Here is an 18,382-nt window from a genome sequence, read left to right as displayed (position 1 = left end):
TTACTATTATGGTATCGATGAGTTTCTTTATGTTTGTGATTAATTGATTTATATATTTGAGTGCTGCCACATTTGGCGCATAAATGTTTACAATTGTTAGGTCTTCTTGGTGGATAGACCCCTTGATTATGACATAATGCCCTTCTACATCTCTTGATATAGTCTTTATTATAAAGTCTAGATTGTCTGATATAAGTATGGCTACTCTGGCTTTCTTTTGTTGACCATTAGCATGATAGATGGTTCTCCATCCCCTTATTTTCAATATGAAGTTGTCTTTAGGTCTAAGGTGGGTCTCTTGTAAACAGCATATAGATGGATCTTGTTTTCTTATCCATTCTGTTACCCTATGTCTTTTGATTGGAGCATTGAGTCCATTGACGTTTAGAGTGAGATATGAATTTATTGCCATTATGATGCTTGTAGAGTTGGAGTTTCTGGTGGTGTTCTCTGGTCCTTTCTAATCTTTGTTGCTTTTGGTATTTCTTTCTTTTTTTTTTTTTTTTTTCATCTTTTCTCCCCTCAGGAAGTCCCTCTTAAAATTTCTTGCTGGGCTGGTTTGGTGGTCACAAACTCCTTTAATTTTTGTTTGGGAAATTTTTTTATCTCTCCTTCTATTTTGAATGACAGCCTTGCTGGATAAAGAATTCTTGGCTGCATATTTTTCTGATTCAGCACACTGAATATATCCCCCCACTCCTGTCTGGACTGCCAAGTTTCTGTGGGTAGGTCTGCTGCAAACCTGATCTGTCTTCCCTTGTAGGTTAGGGACTTTTTTTCCCTTCCTGCTTTCATGATTCTCTTCTTGCCTAAGTATTTTGTGAATTTGACTATGATATGCCGTGTTGATGGTCAGTTTTTGTTGACTCTAATAGGAGGGGGGTCCTCTGTGCTTCCTGGATTTTGATGTCTGTGTCTTTCCCCAGGTTAGGAAAGTTTCTGCTATGATTTGCTCACATAACCCTTCTACCCCCATTTCTCTCTCTTCCTCTTCTGGGACCCCTATGATTCTGATGTTGTTCCTTTTTAATGAGTCACTGATTTCTCTGATTCTTAAATCATGTTCTTTTGCCTTCATCTCCCTATTTTTTCCTGCTTCATTATTCTCTGTAAGTTTGTCCTCTATATCGCTGATTCTCTGTTCTGCCTCATCCATCCTTGCTGCCGCTGCATCCATCTGTGATTGCAGCTTAATTATAGCATTTTTAAATTTCATTCTATTTTTTACTTCTTTTATCTCTGCAGAAAGGATTCTCATCTGTTTTCGACTCCAGCTAGTATTCTTATTATCATGATTCTAAATTCTGGTTCAGACATCTTGCTTGTATCTGTGTTGTATCCCTGGCTGTCGTTTCTTCGTGCTCTTTCTTTTGGGGTGAATTCTTGCTGAATTCTGTGGTTCAGGTTGTGCAGATTGTTGTGTTAATCCTCCAATCAGTTTTCTAGGTGTGTCGGATGGTTTAGTGTTGGTCTGGCTGTATTTCATGGACACGAGACACACAAAAAACTTCCATGCTCTTCCACCATCTTGGCTCTTCCCCTGTATAAATGCTTTCTATGCTTTCTCAAGGTTTAAGCAAGTGAGAATAGGTCTCATAATATTCTTTGTGCCCTTCTCCCATAAATAATTTCATGCACAATCACACTGTACACAGAACTTAAATGATTCATAGGTGTCTTTTTACACCAAGATTGTTAAAATTATGAATAGATTATGAATAAGCAGAATGAAGACACAAGCAGCATTTTTTTTCCTGAGTAGGGTACTACAGTGTTCAAAAGATTTAAGCGTTTCTCAGAAGACCTTTTGCTTAGTTCCTCATTCTTAATTGTGTTCTATACAGAAAATGTTATTAAGAAGCAGAGACAAAAACCAGCAAAACATCATTAACACAGAAAAACCTGAAGATAATCAAGTACAATTTGAGAAAAGAAGCAACTATCAAATGAACAGATAGATAGATAGATAGATAGATAGGGGTGGCCCCTGATTTTGCACATAATGAATTTCTGAAAATCTATGTGAGAGTTAAATGTGTACATTTTAGTTACAAAAATCCTTTAGGCCCATACATCTCATAGGTGCAATTTGAAAATATATGTCTAACAACCTGTATCAACTCTTTACTCTTATCCTCCCTGATAATTGAACTTCACAGATGAGTTGAACAATTTAAACCTAAATAGTGTATTGTATTTATAAGTGTCATCATGCGTACCATTGTGCTCAGCAGCTGGAGAATGATTCTTTTGAGCCATTAGAGGAAAAGGGCCAATAGATCAGTGTGGCCCTATCACCTTCTATTCAATCAAATAGAATAATAGCTATTATACTCAATTGAATTTTGACATAACATTTTTATAGAGATAAGAGGCAGTATGCTAGAAAAGTAAAAGTTCTGTTGAAACATATATAAAAGTACGTATAGACCTCATAAAATTAATTGTAGTTTTACAAAGTCAAAATCATAAGACATGTCTCCAATCTTTTTGGTTTTAGCTTACTTGATACAAGATGGGAATTTTCCAAAAATTTTTAATAGGAAGCTAAGCAGACCAGCAGATCTCAAAATGAGCACAGATATGGGATGAGTTTTACAGAGTAAGCCGTTAATGCAAACCTAATCAAAATTTAGATATAGATGAATAAGCTCAAACACTGATTATGTACCTACTACGTACGTGGCACTTGGTAAAGCACAAAGGATAACAATGGATCTTCTCTCTAGAAACATATAGAGACTTTTCTCAATTAGAGAAAGTAACACATAAACAAAGGAGTTACTATAATGTGGTAATTGCTAGGATAGAAATATACATGTATTATTGGTTTACTAACAGGCTTGATAGACTACTTCATTTAAATCTACCAGTTTTTCCTCTTCCCTCAGTCTTAGTAGCATTTATTTGCCAGTTGTCAAAGTCACTCCCTATTCCTGAAACTTGCCTTTTTTGTGTTTCACACCTAAATCAAAGATGGCAAATAGATGGCACTTGTGCCATAGCTCACATTTCCCTTGCCATGGCAGTCATTCCTTCCCAAAAAAGTTCTCAAATGCCATCTTATACCATGTACCAGGATGTCACCAAGAATAACTGGCACATGAGATGAAACCCATCTTCTTCCCTTATGTGGATTTACTTCCACTAGGACCATATTGACAGATGCTGGTTCAGCATAGGGTCTGATTTCTTGCCCAGCCAAAAACACATACTTTTTAATTTCTGTTTCAGGTTTTTGTATTCCCTTTTGAGCTAACCAACTCAAGGTCCAAGCTCATCTGTATTCAAAGCAGAAATAACCATTGGTTTCCCATATGCAATGAAAAATCACGTACACCTCATGTTATTAGTTCTACTCACATAATATTAATACTAATTAATGTTTTAATTTTGTACTTAAGTGCCAATAGTACCCACATATTGCAAATATGAAAACTGAGGATTAGAGTGAGTCAGGATTGGAATTCAGGCAGTCAAGACTCTCAATTGTTAGCTTGTAGCCTCTATCACCTCCACTTTTCCAGATCCTTCTAAATGTTTCCAGGCAAGGGCAGCACTCCTCTGAGAAGTTCTTAGTTGTTTGTTTGTTTGTTTTTGTTTTTTTTAAGTCCTTAGTTTTCTTTACATGCTATTTTAAACATACATTGAGAGTAACAAACTTACTCAGGAAAATACACACAGGAAAGCAAGTAGGACAAAATATTAACATCTGGCCAATCTGGGAGAAAACTCTCTTGGTATTCATTGTACTATTCCTGCAACTTTTCTGAAGGTTTGAAATCTTTCAAAATAACAAGTTGGAGACAAAAGAGTAATAGACCTAATTTTCACTGGGTAATGGGTCTTAAAATTATAGATGCCTTAGAATACTAATAGAACAATTTATATGTCCATTAAACCATTTTTAAAATTTGAGGAGGGTGGAGAAAATAACCTTTGGTAATTTAAATGAAGTGATAAAGGAATTTGCAGATAAGAAAACTGCTTCTATCTTTTTGCTTTTGAGAATTAACCTCTCTAATAAGAACAACTTAACCAACTGAAATAAATGCAAAGGACAGCAGCCAAGACATACAGGCTAGATCTGGAAGCAGGAAAAGTCATATGGAAATAATACAATTTTAAAGCAGGAAGAGGTTTTTAAAATTTTCTACATCAACCTGCTCATTTTACTGATGATGGAATTCAATGCCAGACTTTAAATGAACTATCCAAATGTCTTCAGTCTAATAGCAGCAAAACTACTCATTTCTTCTGTATCTCAGTTACAGTCTGTATCATCCTAATTCCTTTAGTAAGTGATGAAGCCATCCCAAGATGGCTTACGAGAAAAGGGGTTGGCAGGGGTGGCGGCTAGGGGTGGGAGAGAACATTATGGTGACAGATTCACTGGCCAACATAACTGAAAAAGGCACACATGGGTAACTTAAGTTTTAGAGGAACTGGCTAAAATTATTCCTCTGTCAGTCGTGTATTCCACTAGGTCCACTTCGTTACTTGGCTTTGTAAGGTGGTTCTCCTGTGGTTCCAAGTTCATATCATCATCATACACCAATCCTGTAGACAGAATTTTGCTTTTCTTATAACATAAACAAAAGTCCCAGAATTGAATTTTGTTGACCCTGACCAGACTCACTTGGTCATGTGCCCACCCTTGAACCAATCACTGTGGCCAAGGCGGGTAACAAGGGTGAAATGCATTTGATGCACTTAGTAAAGGCCATATTCTCTGGTCCTGGACTCAGGAATGAAATCATATTCCCTGAACTCACAGACTGAGAGTGGGAGAGAGTTGGATCAATAAAAAAAGCTGGGATACTGTTAACACAAGAAGTAGGTACAGATAACAAATGGCAAAATCCAAAAATTCTATTACATCTGTCCATAAGTAAGTTGAAAAAAATAAAGGCTGAGAGAAGATAAAAACTGCCTTTTAAAAAAAACCCAGTGTGCCTGGGTGACTCAGTCCAGTCAGTTAAGTGTCCAATTCTTGATTTCAGCTCAGGTCATGATCTCATGGTTCATGGAATCGAGCCCTGCGTTGGGTTCCACTCTGGCAGCATGGAACTTTCTTGGGATTCTCTCTCTCCCTTTAACTCTGCTCCTCCCTTCCTCTCTTTCTCTCTCTCTCAAAATCAATAAATAAAGAAAAAATGTCAAAACACCCAAAAAACTTTCTTGAAGGGAAAAGAAAGACTAATCTGTTTTCTTGTACTTCATGAAAGAATAAGGACCAATACTCAGAGAAAAAAAGGATACAGTTTCAATTCAGTAGATGGAAAGAACTTTCTAACAATTAAAGATATCCAGTAACAGAACAGGTGGCATCATGAAGTAATGAGTTTCCCATAGTTAGAAGCCTTCAAGCAGAAGGAGGGTGACCATCTGTCAGGAATGCTATAGAAGGGATCCCTATCCTGGGTGGGAGGTTGCTCTAAACTGCCGGTTAGATTCCTTCCAACTCTAAGATTCTAAATTATTGAGAACAGCATGAATAAAAGATCCAAACTCATTCAAGAACTAAATTATTCAACAAAAGGTAATAAAACTTTCAGCTATGAAGTTGAACCAACCAGACTTTGGGTGCCAGCCATCCCCTTTTACAAAGAAAACAGATACAAATCTTTGAAAATGATTATTTTTATTTTTTTTAAGTTTACTCATTTATTTTTGAGAGCAAGAGTGCATGCACGAGCAAGGGGGTGCTTACTGAGTGGCTCCGCTACTATTAAGCTGTACTTTTTTCTCTTAGCATTATATTAAATATGTTTACTACACTGATAAATAATCTTCATTGTTACCATTTTAACACCTTATACATACAATTGTGTTGGTATATCATATTTACTCGGCCATTTTCCTACTGCAGGGCATTTAGGCGTCTTTGAACTCCTCACTATAGTTCTACTGTGAACCTGTTTATATACACAGCCTTTTCCCCTTTTGAACTATTTCCTAGATCTGGGGTTAGTGGGCCAAAGGGTATGGATATTTTTATGGTGCTGAATATGTACTGCCAAAAAAATGTTATCAGTCTGCAGTGCTACTGGCAATAGCTGAGTTTAATCGCTCCCCTAAGGCATTGTCCATATTAGGTTCAATTCAATATTTTAAAAATTGCTAACATATGTTAAGTGGTACTGTATAATTATTTACATGTCCTTTTTCCCCCCTCTACTAGTGAATTAGGATAGCCTTCTCAATTTTTTTTTCTTTTAAACAAAACACAACTCTTAATCTCCATTCCTACTGTAGGGAAAGAACTCAGCAGTGCATATAGACGCAAAGTCACACCAGAAGAGAATAAAACAGTGTTAAGGTAACCAAATTAGACCCTAGTTGGAGTCCACTCATACTAAGGCCCACATTAGCAAACCAAACCTTAACTAAATTTCTATGCTTGCCTCTCCCAAGAAACGAAGGCCTAGATCAACCAGTCAGCACGTGCCTGCACAACACAAGTTACCTAGCCCAGCTCCAAACTTCCCTTTGCTCCAGTCAGCAAATGCCCAGTATAACTTTCTTGTTCCTGCTCACTTTGGTCTATAGAACTCTCTTGAATTGAATAATTCTTTGAAACTCCTTTCTAACTACTATGCTGGATGCTGCTCAATTCATAAATTGCTGAATAAAGCCAATAAGATCCTTAAAATCTACTTGGTTGAATTTTGTTCTTTAACAACAGAAAGCTTAAAAATTAATTCCAAGAAGAAGGACAAATTTCTCCTCCTCTGACTCACAGTGGACTCTGGGAATGCTAGAGAGCACTGAGCAAGTATTGCTTCAACATCTCTCCGATGCAGCTTCCTCAAATTGAAAGAATGCTAAAGACAGTGAGTGTTCTCAAATAAGTTCCTTTTCCTTTAAATTCACATATATCAGGGCACCTGGGTGGCTCAGTCAGTTAAGCATCTGACTTCAGCTCAGGTCATGATCTCATGGTTCCTGGGTTCGAGCCCCGTGTCAGGCTCTGTGCTGACAGCTCAGAGCCTGGAGCCTGCTTCTTATTCTTTTTTTTTTTTCAACGTTTTTTATTTTTGGGACAGAGAGAGACAGAGCATGAACGGGGGAGGGGCAGAGAGAGAGGGAGACACAGAATCAGAAACAGGCTCCAGGCTCTGAGCCATCAGCCCAGAGCCCGACGCGGGGCTCAAACTCACGGACCGCGAGAACGTGACCTGGCTGAAGTCGGACGCTTAACCGACTGCGCCACCCAGGCGCCCCGCCTGCTTCTTATTCTGTGTCTCCCTCTCTCTCTCCCCCTCCACCCCCTTTCAAAAATAAACAAACATTAAATTTTTTTTTAATGAATTCATATATATCAATCCAGAAACCATACTTTTGCCTGGGATTTGGGTAAGATTCCAAACATCTCAAAAATAATTCCCCATACCGAAGGCTCTGCTAAACAAAAAAGCACATAAAAATCATATAATAAGCAAAAATTAGAACACAGGAAACATAAATTAATATTACAGTAATGTGAAAAACAAACTAAAAATGAAGTTTTCACAAATAACTGCACTTGTTTTTCTAAGATTATATTGCTGAATGAGTGCAGATCACTCTGATTTGTTCATTTTCCTTTCTGGAAAGACATCCAAAAAGAGTGGAAGAACATTAAAAAATAAGACATTAAAGGTGTGAAAGTAACAGATTAAAAGTCCTTGTTCCCACAGCAACTGCACAAGACACATTGTACTACATAGGCTACTCCTTAGACAGGCATCAATTTCTTGCCACTTATTATTTCCCGGGAAAACACAAGATAAATACAATAACAAAATCATAACTAAAGTACACACAATTTGAAACCAACATGTCATAGTTGTCTAGGTAATAGCAAATATATTTGCCATGGGAAACTGGCAATAATAGCTTTATATGTATATTATCCTTATTTTGCAGCCCAGTGAAAGTAGCCCTCCCCAATATGATCAAAGTATAGATCAAAGTGTGTTATATGTGATATAACCTAAATAATGTCTTTTTCACAAAATGCTACTATAAGACTTTTTTTTAAAGAAGTGATTCCCTAAATCTCCAGGAAAGACCGAAGTCTCTATGAACAGAAGATTCACAGGTCAAAGGGAAACTCGTTCACTAAATGAAAGGTAGACAACACTAAGAAAACATTGTAACATCAGTTATGGGCAAGAATGAGAAGATGCTGACCAGCCTCTGGTGGAAGTTCTTGGATTTTGCCAGATAAGCAGACTACAATTTGAAAGAGAATAAAATGGAAGCTTCTTAAGAGTAGGGATCTCGATCTAGGGCTGAATGCCTAGTGGTTTTCAATAAATACTTGTTAAATGACTGAATATAATTCTCCAAGAAGCCTGAATCTCTGAAAGGCCAGATAGTATATTCTAGACTAAAGGACTTGTGTAAGACTTGACCCTCAAGTTGAACAAAACTAAGCTCTATATTACTCTTTTTACTGCTCTGCTATACACATGCAGTGCCTTCTGAGTCCTCATGCATTTAAGGAATTTCTGTTCATTCTGTAGCCTGACTGAAGAGTGCATAGCTGCTTGACTTATCACATTATCAGACACAAACAGAAACAGGGAGAACCTCAACATGTGCTTTAAGCTCCAAAGAGTTGGCAATAAAAGGTTGATGCTCTCTGTGCCCCTGTATATAATCATAAAGCTTTTCATAAAAAATACATAAGGCCACTTTCTTTAAGAAACACTACTAAAAGCCAAAGCAAAATTTCAAGAATGAAAATGTTGTCATTAGAGAAAAGCAATGAGGCCCATCAGGAATGTTTTTGGCTTCCCTCGGTGACATTTGTTTCTGATTATATATATAATATTAAATACTTTCTTCTGGGTTTTTAAAGGCTTTTAAGACAAGAAATAAACCAAATTCATTTTCTTTGTAATTTGTGATATCCAAAGGCGTATTTTCTAGTTTCTATAGTCCTGATCCCCAAAAACAGGAAGTAAGTTTTTAAGCCTTTTAAGTTTCTATTTTAATTCCCTCTCTGGGCCTGAAGACATTTTAATAGAAGATCCCAAATGACTCTTATTCTTCTCCATACATAGGCATATCATTTTCCATTGACAAATAGCCTGATATTTTATCTATACAATAGTCTATCATTTTCTCAAAGAACAGATAAAAGATATAAAGTTTGTTTTTAAATGCTCATCGATTTCCCTTCAACAAAATGGGTAAGGTAGTTTAATATGTGTTTTCTAACACCACCAAGCAATTAACTCAGTTCTGACACTATCTACCTGAAGATAAGATCACAGAGCTCACACCTTAAGAGCTCAGTGCCACAGACTGCCCTCCTTTTGATGCCAACTGCAAGTCCAGGTTGTTACCTGCGCTTCTGACCAGCTGGCTCCAAATTGGAGGTTTCCATGACCCCATCCTCGCTTCAGTTAATTTGCTGGAACAGTTCACAGAACACAGAGGAACTTTTACTAGCTTATTATAAAGGATAATGTAAAGGGTAATAAAAAGGATACAGATGGACAGCCAGATGTAGAGGTACATAGGGCAAGATATATCAGAAAGGGCACTGAGCTTCCATGTTCTCTGTGCGAACCACTCACCTTGCAAATCGAAATCTTTACAAGCTCACAAGCTCTCGGAACCTCTGTCCTTTTGGGCTTCCATGGAGGCTTCTATCTAGACGTGATAGATTAAATCATTGACCATCATTGATTGATTCAACTTCCAACACCTCTCTACCCTCCTCCAGTTCAGGGGGTAGGACTAAAAGTTCTAAGCCTCTAATTACCAGGTCTATTATCCTGGCAACTAGCCCCCCACCCACACTTAACTAGGGGCTTTCCAAAAGTTTTCTCATTAGCATAACAAAAGACACGTTACTGCTCTCCCCACTTAGGAAATTCCAAGGTTTTCGGAGCTTTGTGACCAGATTGGGATGAAAACCAAATACATGGTTGACCCTTGAATGACACAGGTTTGAACTGTGCAGGTCTACTTATCTGTGGATTCTTTATGGTATTATCAGGTATTTTCTCTTCCCTATGATTTTCTTAGTAACATATTCTTTTCTCTAGTGTACTTTATTGTAAGGATACAGCATATAATATGTATAATGTACAAAATATGCTAATCAACTATTTGTGTTGGCTTCCAGTCAACACGAGGCTATTAGTCATTAAGGTTTGGAGGAGTCAAAAGTTATACATGAATTTTTGTGCAGGTCAGTGTCCCTAACCCCTGCGTCCTTCCAGGGTCAACTGTATATTTATTATAAATCACAATATCACAGGTAGTAAGGAGATTTATAAATTAGTTGTACCCCCCTTACCATCCACTAAAAGAGACAGACATATTCTTGCCCATTTCTAGAAATATACACAAAGGCAGATACACTACCAAATGCTCCCAAGACTCCAACAACCAACAGAGAAACGCTTAACAGAGACAAAGACGCCGACCTTCAGAGAGATACAAGACAGGAGCCAAAAGGAATAAAAGAGACAGAGAAGTGTGTATTACTTGCACAGGATGCACCGCTACTCAGGACAGGCATGCAGCAGCACAGCCAGGCACAGCCCCAGGGCCAGGCAAGAACAGAGGTACCCCACTGGAGCGTGACTGTGTGTCACACACACACCCCAACGCACACGTGCTCTCTCCTTCACAGTCTCTTACATACACACACTTTCTCTCTCACACACTCCTTTCCTAACACTTTCACACACACATACACACCCTGTCACACACATACAATCTCTTCCAATTTCTCTGTTATGTAGTACATAATCACTCTCACACCCTCTAACAGTCTCACACAATCTCATACACACACAGACTCTCATCTTACACAATCTCACACACATACATAGTCTGCTAATGTACATAGTCTCTCTCTCTCTCTCACACACACACACACACACACACACACACACACACACACACACACACACACACACACACACACAGAGTCTTACAAACGCGCGCCAACACGCACACATCCCGTCTTAGGTCGCACACACGCGCGCGCGCGCGCGCGCGCCCCGCTGGCTCCGCCCCCCGTCGTGGCCCCTCCCCCGGGTGCGCTCCGCCCCCGGGGCCGGGGCCGGGGCGGGGCGAGCCGGTGACAGGAGAGGCCGGGCTGGGCTGGTACTTCTGGCACCCTGGCCGGCGGGGCGCGCTCCGGAGGCTCCTGTCTGTGGCCGCGCGGCCGATCTCAGGGCGGCCCTCGTCTGACGGCCGCTGCCTGGCGTTTCACGCTTGGCCCCTCCGGCGGCCGTCCCGGCGGCGGGAGTTGGCTACGGGATGTGCTCGGCCGGGGAGCTGCTTGGCAGCGGCAGCGGCGGGGAGCGCGACGAGAACGGGGACGCACTGGCGGAGCGGCCGGCGGCGGGGACGGAGAGGGAGCCCGGGGCGAGCCCGCGGCGGCGCGGGCAGCGGCCGCTGGCGGAGCGCGAGCAGGTGAGTGGGGAGGGGCGGCGCGGCCCGGCCGGTTTCCCGAGCCCCACCCGGCGGCGGAGGGAAGTGGGCGGGCGGGCGGCGCCTGTGCTCTGCTCGGCGCGGGGCGCTGGTGGCCGCGGCGTTCGGGAGAGCTTCCCCGAGGAGAGGTTAGACGGCGCGCTCGGGGCCGGACTGCGGGGTCGTGCGCCAGCGGTGTGGCCGGTGCCCTGGGATCGCGTGCCTGCCGGGGTCAGCGCGGCCCTTCCCCAGCTGTCGGGCAGAGGAGGCTCGGGCTGGCGCCCAGGGCTCTGGGGAAGTACCCTCCATAACGGTCACTAATCCCAAAGCCCTACATGTAAACACTTTTTTTTTTTCAAGTCCATACCCCCGTGCTGTGCCGTAGGGGACAGCTGGTCCCTTCCTGCCCTCCATCTTGGCATTTCTGAACACACACCTAGCGCCTCTGAAAGGTGTGGGTGTATTTCTCTAGATGTGCAATCAGTGTCTGACGGCATGTGTAGGAGCGAGTATTACAATAGCTATCTTGACGGGGACTCTCCAAGAGCAGGTTCTTCACATGAACACAGATGAGATCTAAACTTCATGCTAAAAGTGAAAAAGCAAGAAAACTGCTTTCAGTTCGTACCAAAGGGAAAGAAGTACTAAGAGTCCAGCTTTCATAAGGGAAAGGAGAAGTTGGGTAATTTTTGAAACTCTCTGAATTTGTTCTCATTAAATGGAGTATGATAATAGGCATTACAACATATCAGATGTCTTCAAGATTAGGCAAGAAATTTAATCAAAGAAGCTGAATTATATGGAGGATAGCTTTTCACCAGCAAAGACAGTAATTAGACCTTCAAAAATAACTGAGATAAGCCAACCTGCGGAATCACGTTAAGGAGCAGGAATTCAGATGATTATTTGCCTTTACTACAGCCTATTTACTGTTGGGACAATCCGTTGATACCTGTCCCCTCTTGTTATTCTCCATCTGTCCTTTTTGTCACATTTCACAGACTCCAGTGTCATCACCAAATGCATTAATAGATAAAGTATAACTTCTAGTATTTCAACATTGCATTTAGAGAACAGAAATACTGGGGCGCCTGGGTGGCTCAGTCAGTTAAGCGTGGGACATCGGCTCAGGTCACGATCTCACAGTCCGTGAGTTTGAGCCCCGCGTGGGCTCTGTGCTGACAGCTCAGAGGCTGGAGCCTGCTTCAGATTCTGTGTCTCCCTCTCTCTCTGCCCCTGCCCCACTCACGCTCTGTCTCTCTCAAAAATAAATAAACATTGAAAACATTTAAAAATAAAACAGAAGTACCAATGTGTGGCACATACAAAATATGCCTTGGTGTTAGTCTTGCTCACCATGTGGAAGTGCAATTTTTCATCCTAATGCCAATATAAGAGATGGCATGGTGACTGAAGCAAATAATTGGTGGCTAGGAGATTTTCCTGATTCCCTTCCTAGTGCCCCCCTCTAACGGTACCATGACTCAGTAGCTAACGGGTTTGGTTTCCTCTTGCTTTAGTTGTTCATCTGGAAAAGTGAAGAAAACAGCAACAGGAACTCCATTGGTGGCGGTGCTAAGGCAGGTACATTTGACTGAGGTTCTCAAAGTAAATTTTCAAATGGTTATAAGGGAGCGTGTCAAACATTACTTCATTTACACTTCTGTGGATTTCACGTCATCAGTATCTCTGGTCTTACCAAAATTGCTTATGGTACAAAGAAAAAGGATGAAACAAACAAACAAACAAAAAACCCGAAACATATAGCCTGGAAAACATGTATCTTACCACTTTGCATACCTGCTTCTGTCATTGCCTGTCATGGAAATTTGCTTTCCTGTACTCCTTTGAAATGTTTGAAAATATTACTATTATTTTTAATGTTTATTTATTTTTGAGACAGTGAGGGAGACAGAGTGTGAGCAGAGAAGAGGCAGAGAGAGCAGGAGACAAAGAATCCGAAGCAGACTCCAGACTCTGAGCTGTCAGCACAAGAGCCCTACATGGGGTTTGAACCCACGAACAGTGAGATCATGACCTGAGCCGAAGTTGAATGCTTAACTGACTGAACCACCCAGGTGCCCCTGGAAATATTATATTTTATTAGATGATATATTTCTGTACTCTAAGCCTACATACCTAGTAATTAAAAATTAACTTGAGATACACACTTACCCCTGTATCAGCACCAAAAAAACCAACTTCTTATCAAGACACCAAAAATGAATGAAAAATTGGGGCAACACAACCCATTGGTGTAAGAAGCAAGCTTTTGTGATAAATCATTTATTGATAATATGATTACCAAGCTTGTTTTCTTTTTTTTTTCTCAAGTCCTGCCAATGAAATTTAAATTTTTATGCATTCCCTTTCAATGATGGTAACCACCAATATAAAAATACCTGAGGGATGGGGCGCCTGGTGGCTCAATCTGTTAAGCATCTGACTCTTGATTTCGGCTCAGGTCATGATCTCTGTGGTCCATGAGTTCAAGCCCCACATCGGGCTCTGTGCTGACAGCTCAGAGCCTGGAGCCTGATTCAGATTCTGTGTCTCCCTCTCTCTCTGCCCCTCCCCTGCTCACGTTTTGTCTCTCTTTCTCTCAAAAATAAATAAACTTAAAAAAAAAACTTGAGGGAGAGATAAATGATTTCTGTGACTATAAAACATATCCTAAGAAGTTGTTTCATTTAGTTTTTCTTTAAGGGATGGTATGTGTTTGCTATTTTCAGGGCACATGGACTCCAAATTACAAACAGAATTTTTTGAAAATTTGGTTTGTAAACTAGTGATTTGGAATTGAAAATGAATTTTTCCACAGAAACAATGATATGAACAGAAACAAAACCAAAACTAATTAGCTGGAAATGAGGCAGAGGCCACCTTCCTGGTGTCTTTTCTGCTTAGCACACTCACTTGGTGTTCCACAGTCCTAGTCTTATGGCTGTTGAGGGACAGACAATTGGCAGCATCTGTGGCTGTGGCAGCAGCAGTCACCATGGAGGCGCCTTTCTATCTGGATCAAGGCCGTGGTGGTGCGTGTGCTCTTGAACACAATACCTCCAGAAGGCGCCTGACTTTTGCTCTTTCAGCTCTTTCGGTGAGTTTTTTCAGTCCCTAATTTTTTTCTATGAAATTCCTTCCTGTCTCTATTTTCCTCACAGAGTTTCGCCCTTACTTGATAATTTGATGAAGCAGATTTCTTCCATTAGCTATTCCCCAGGCTAAAGGTTCCTCCACATGCATCCTTTCCTTCACTGATTTTTCTTTCCACTTCTGGCTGAAAGGTTCATGCCCTTCCCTCAGTTGGAAGGCTCTTGTAGCACCTTTAACCATACAAATCCTATCTTTGGCTCATCCTGTGATACCAGCTCAGAATGTTATCTATATCTTGGCATTATTACATGTAATACTGAAATACTGGTATTAATATAGATATTTTCCTAATAACTAAGATACTGTCCCAGCATTTTTTTTTTTTACTATTTGTCCTTAAATGCCACTTTACCTGAGAGGAAACTAAGTTTCCTCTGTCCTTCTGGCCTGAGTCTCTCCAGGTAGGATGATTGACAAAGGAGGCCTCCACTGGAAAGAATAAAACGAGTCCTTTAGATGAAGCAACTATGTCAAGCTTGAAGTAGGAGTCAGGCATCTAAGAGATAAGCAAGGGAGAGAGGCAAAATGCCCAAGGGGTTAAAGGGACATGGTGTAACTATCCCACGTGTGTTCATTTTGCGCACGAAAGATGATTCAAGTATGTTAATGACTGTGAACGTCAGGTGGCTTTTTATAAGAGAGTCTCTGATCTGCTGCATAGCTGAAAGGCTAAACATCTCCAGTCCTTTTATTAGATGCTTACAGCGTGAATAGCATCTGCTTTCAGATGTGGCAGTTCACAACCTGAATAACCTAAGATGGCCCTGCTTACCTCCTAGAGCATAGAGATCCCATTATCCTCCAACTGACTTTAGAAACATTATCTTTAGCTCTAAGATCTTTCTTTATGATTGTGAAAGTAATGTACTCTGGGAAATGTAGGAATATAAAAAAAATCTAAGGAAGAAGACAAAAACATTTAACATCCCAGTCCGAGTAACATTTTGTTAAAAAATATCAAACACTAAAAAAAATATATCTCAAACATTTGGTATTAGTACATTTACCTCTCTCTTTTTCTCTCACATATTACCATACTCGTATATATACACACATATGTTTTTTAGCATGTTTTAGTGTAATTGAATTTGCTTTCTTGTTTCAACAATTTAGCATGCTGTGTAATTTTCCCATGTTATCAAAAATTATTTGTAAAAACTATTTTTAGGGCTGTCTAAGAGTCCACTTCTCTACTACTGTGCTTTTAAGTTGTTTTAAACTTTCTTCTATAAAAATGCTGCAATGAAAATCTTTGCTTGTAAATCTTCAACATTCTAACGTGCAATAGATTCCTAGAAATGGAAGAAGTAGGTCAATGAGTCAAACTCTTTGAAGCTTCTTGTAACATTCTAAAAGGTTGCATTCAAGAAAGGTCACACCAATGTACACTTCCAGTATTGGTGTGTGAGAGCACTGATTGGAAACCATCCATGCCTGTAATGAATGGTATAATTTATGGATTAATCTTTGCCAAGTCAGTAGGCCAAAATTATCTTATGTTGTAAGATCTTGCTAGAGAGGTTTACTAAACCTTTCATATATTTATTGAGCAGTTTTATTTCTTTTTAATCATGTTCTTTGAACTTTTTTGACACTATTATAAGGTATTAATCTCTTATTTCACATTGATTAAAAATATTTTCTGTTTACAATTTACTTTATAATTTTGTTTATGATTTTTTTGATTTTGAAATGCTTTAAATTTTTATTAGCTAAAGGAATTTATTTTGGTAATTTCATACACACCAATCACACACACACACACACACACACACACACACATAATATATACATGTCTATATCTGTTTAGAACATTCTTTCTAATCCTACAATCAGTTAAACATCCACCAATATTTTCATGTGTGTATGTGTGTATCAATGATTTTATTTTTCTATTTCTATGTGCTTATTCTGTTTAGAATAACTTTATGTGTTCTGTGAGGTATGGAGCTAATCTGTTTTTTCTCCCAGTCATTGAATATTCCAATTTCTCCCTGGCTTTACAATCCTATATAGTAGTTATAAATACTAAAATCTATATTAAACTTATATTTTTGTTGGTATTGTGAATGGGATTTTTTTCCCACAAATCATTCTTTTGCTGCTGGTTTCTAGCTACTGGTTATATATATTTAGTTTTTAATTAGCTACTTTCCTAAATTATTTTATTAATTCTAATGCTAATAAATACTAGTATCTCTTAGACTTCATTCTTTTGCATCTTCTAGGTATATAATCATCCAGTCTATAGATAAGGTTGATTTTGCTTCCTTTCAAATAGTAATGTTTCATTTCTATTTCTTGCCTTTGTGATGCCTAGAACTTTCAGATCAATACTGGTTCATAGATATGTAGGTGAATAAATGAAGAAATCTTTATAAAAGCACTTAAGTACTTGCCAGAGTTTGTGCTACAGGATTATCTGTTTAAAAAAAAAAAAAAACAACTTCAGCAGAAAGAAGCCTTATGCTTTCTCTTTAATCTATTAAAACTATGGCCAACAGGACAGATTCTAGACCCAGAATACCTGGGTTTGAATCCTAACTTTGCCACTTACTAACTATAGCTTTGGGCAAGTTAATTATCCTCTCCAGGCTTCAGTTTCTTCATCTGTATAAAAGGAATAATAATTGTATCAATCTTATAGGATTGTTGGGAGGATTACATGAGTTAATAACGTGTGGAAAGTGCTTAAAGCAGTCCTTAGCACATAATAACCATGTAAATGTTAGCTTTGGGACCTAATTTTCAACTGAACCCACACTGAAAAGAAATCTAAGAAATGTTGTTTTCAATTTTTCTAGCCTCTGCATTTAGAAAGTCACCCTAGGAGGAAGTTGCTCCTCAGTTTTAATGTGTATTCAGATCATCTCTTGTTGAATGCAGATTGTGATTTCTTTGCTCTGGGTGAGGCCTAAGATTATGCATGTCTAACAAGCACCCAAGTGATGCTGATGCTATGTCCACATGCCACACTTTGAGTGGCAAGGGAATAGAGGATAAGCAAGTCGGTCTACAGTATTCACCATATTTGCCCTTCAACAGAGTAGCAGTAATAGATATATGTAAGAAAGTTATTTGACTATTCCCTAGAAGGGTATATTTGAACTCTTGGTGAGGTGCGAGAAGACAACAGTTGTCCCCCAACCCAGTCATCTGTAATAGGTCCCACAACTAACTAGTACTGGAGAAGACCAGTACCCAGGTCTCCAATTCTCAAGCCAGAGTTTTTTCTTATATGCAAAGAGGCTTCCCACACAGTGGGAGAACAGTCTCTGATAAATCTGCTCCTCTCCCTTACACTGTGGAGTTCAAACTAGATATTTGTTCATACCTACTTCTTTTCACACTTTAAATTATTTCTTTATATGTGTCTTATTTATTTAACAGAGGAATTTGGTCTTAAGCAATTGTGGGAACTGGTTAAGCAGTCTGTAAGTCTTTTGAATCATGTCTGAATATGAGCTTGAAGTCCACTGGGCAGGCAGTAAGGAAGAAAAGATGGATATAAATAATGGGGAGAAGCGGGAGCAGCCTGGACCCACAAGCGTGCACTGAAACTCCAGGAAAACTGGAACCTTGGCTTTCACTGTGTCCAACCTTGCCAATGTGGGTGACCTGCTAGAGCTAGGGCCTTTTCTCAAGTGACTAAACTCACACATCTGGACGAGGAGTTGGAGAAGCTGGAGGAGCATCTGGGGAAAAGGAAAGCAATTATGGATCCCAGTGCAGCTTTGGGGTGAGGCACTCGGTGAGGCAGCAGATCAGCTACAGAGTGGCTGCACCCCTGTGGCCC

The 18,382-nt window shown here is 39.8% G+C and overlaps 1 protein-coding gene across 2 annotated transcripts in view; it reads left to right on the top strand.

Moving 5' to 3' along the window:
- Positions 1 to 11,144: 11,144 nt before the first annotated feature.
- The window catches only part of FAM241A (family with sequence similarity 241 member A), a 47,357-nt gene continuing 40,119 nt past the window's right edge, over positions 11,145 to 18,382 (top strand). The window contains exons 1-2 of one of the 2 annotated variants that reach the window (XM_047856656.1): positions 11,145 to 11,433; positions 12,951 to 13,010. In XM_047856656.1, coding sequence (XP_047712612.1) covers positions 11,278 to 11,433; positions 12,951 to 13,010 — 216 coding nt within the window. In that variant the 5' untranslated portion in view covers positions 11,145 to 11,277. The remainder of the gene's footprint in view (positions 11,434 to 12,950; positions 13,011 to 18,382) is intronic. The other variant, XM_047856657.1, reaches the window with a different exon arrangement.

Source organism: Prionailurus viverrinus, chromosome B1, assembly GCF_022837055.1.
Source record: "Prionailurus viverrinus isolate Anna chromosome B1, UM_Priviv_1.0, whole genome shotgun sequence".
NCBI classification, from domain to species: Eukaryota; Metazoa; Chordata; class Mammalia; order Carnivora; family Felidae; genus Prionailurus; species Prionailurus viverrinus.
Note: the sequence above shows the minus strand (reverse complement) of the source record. Positions and strands in the feature narration are given on the sequence as shown.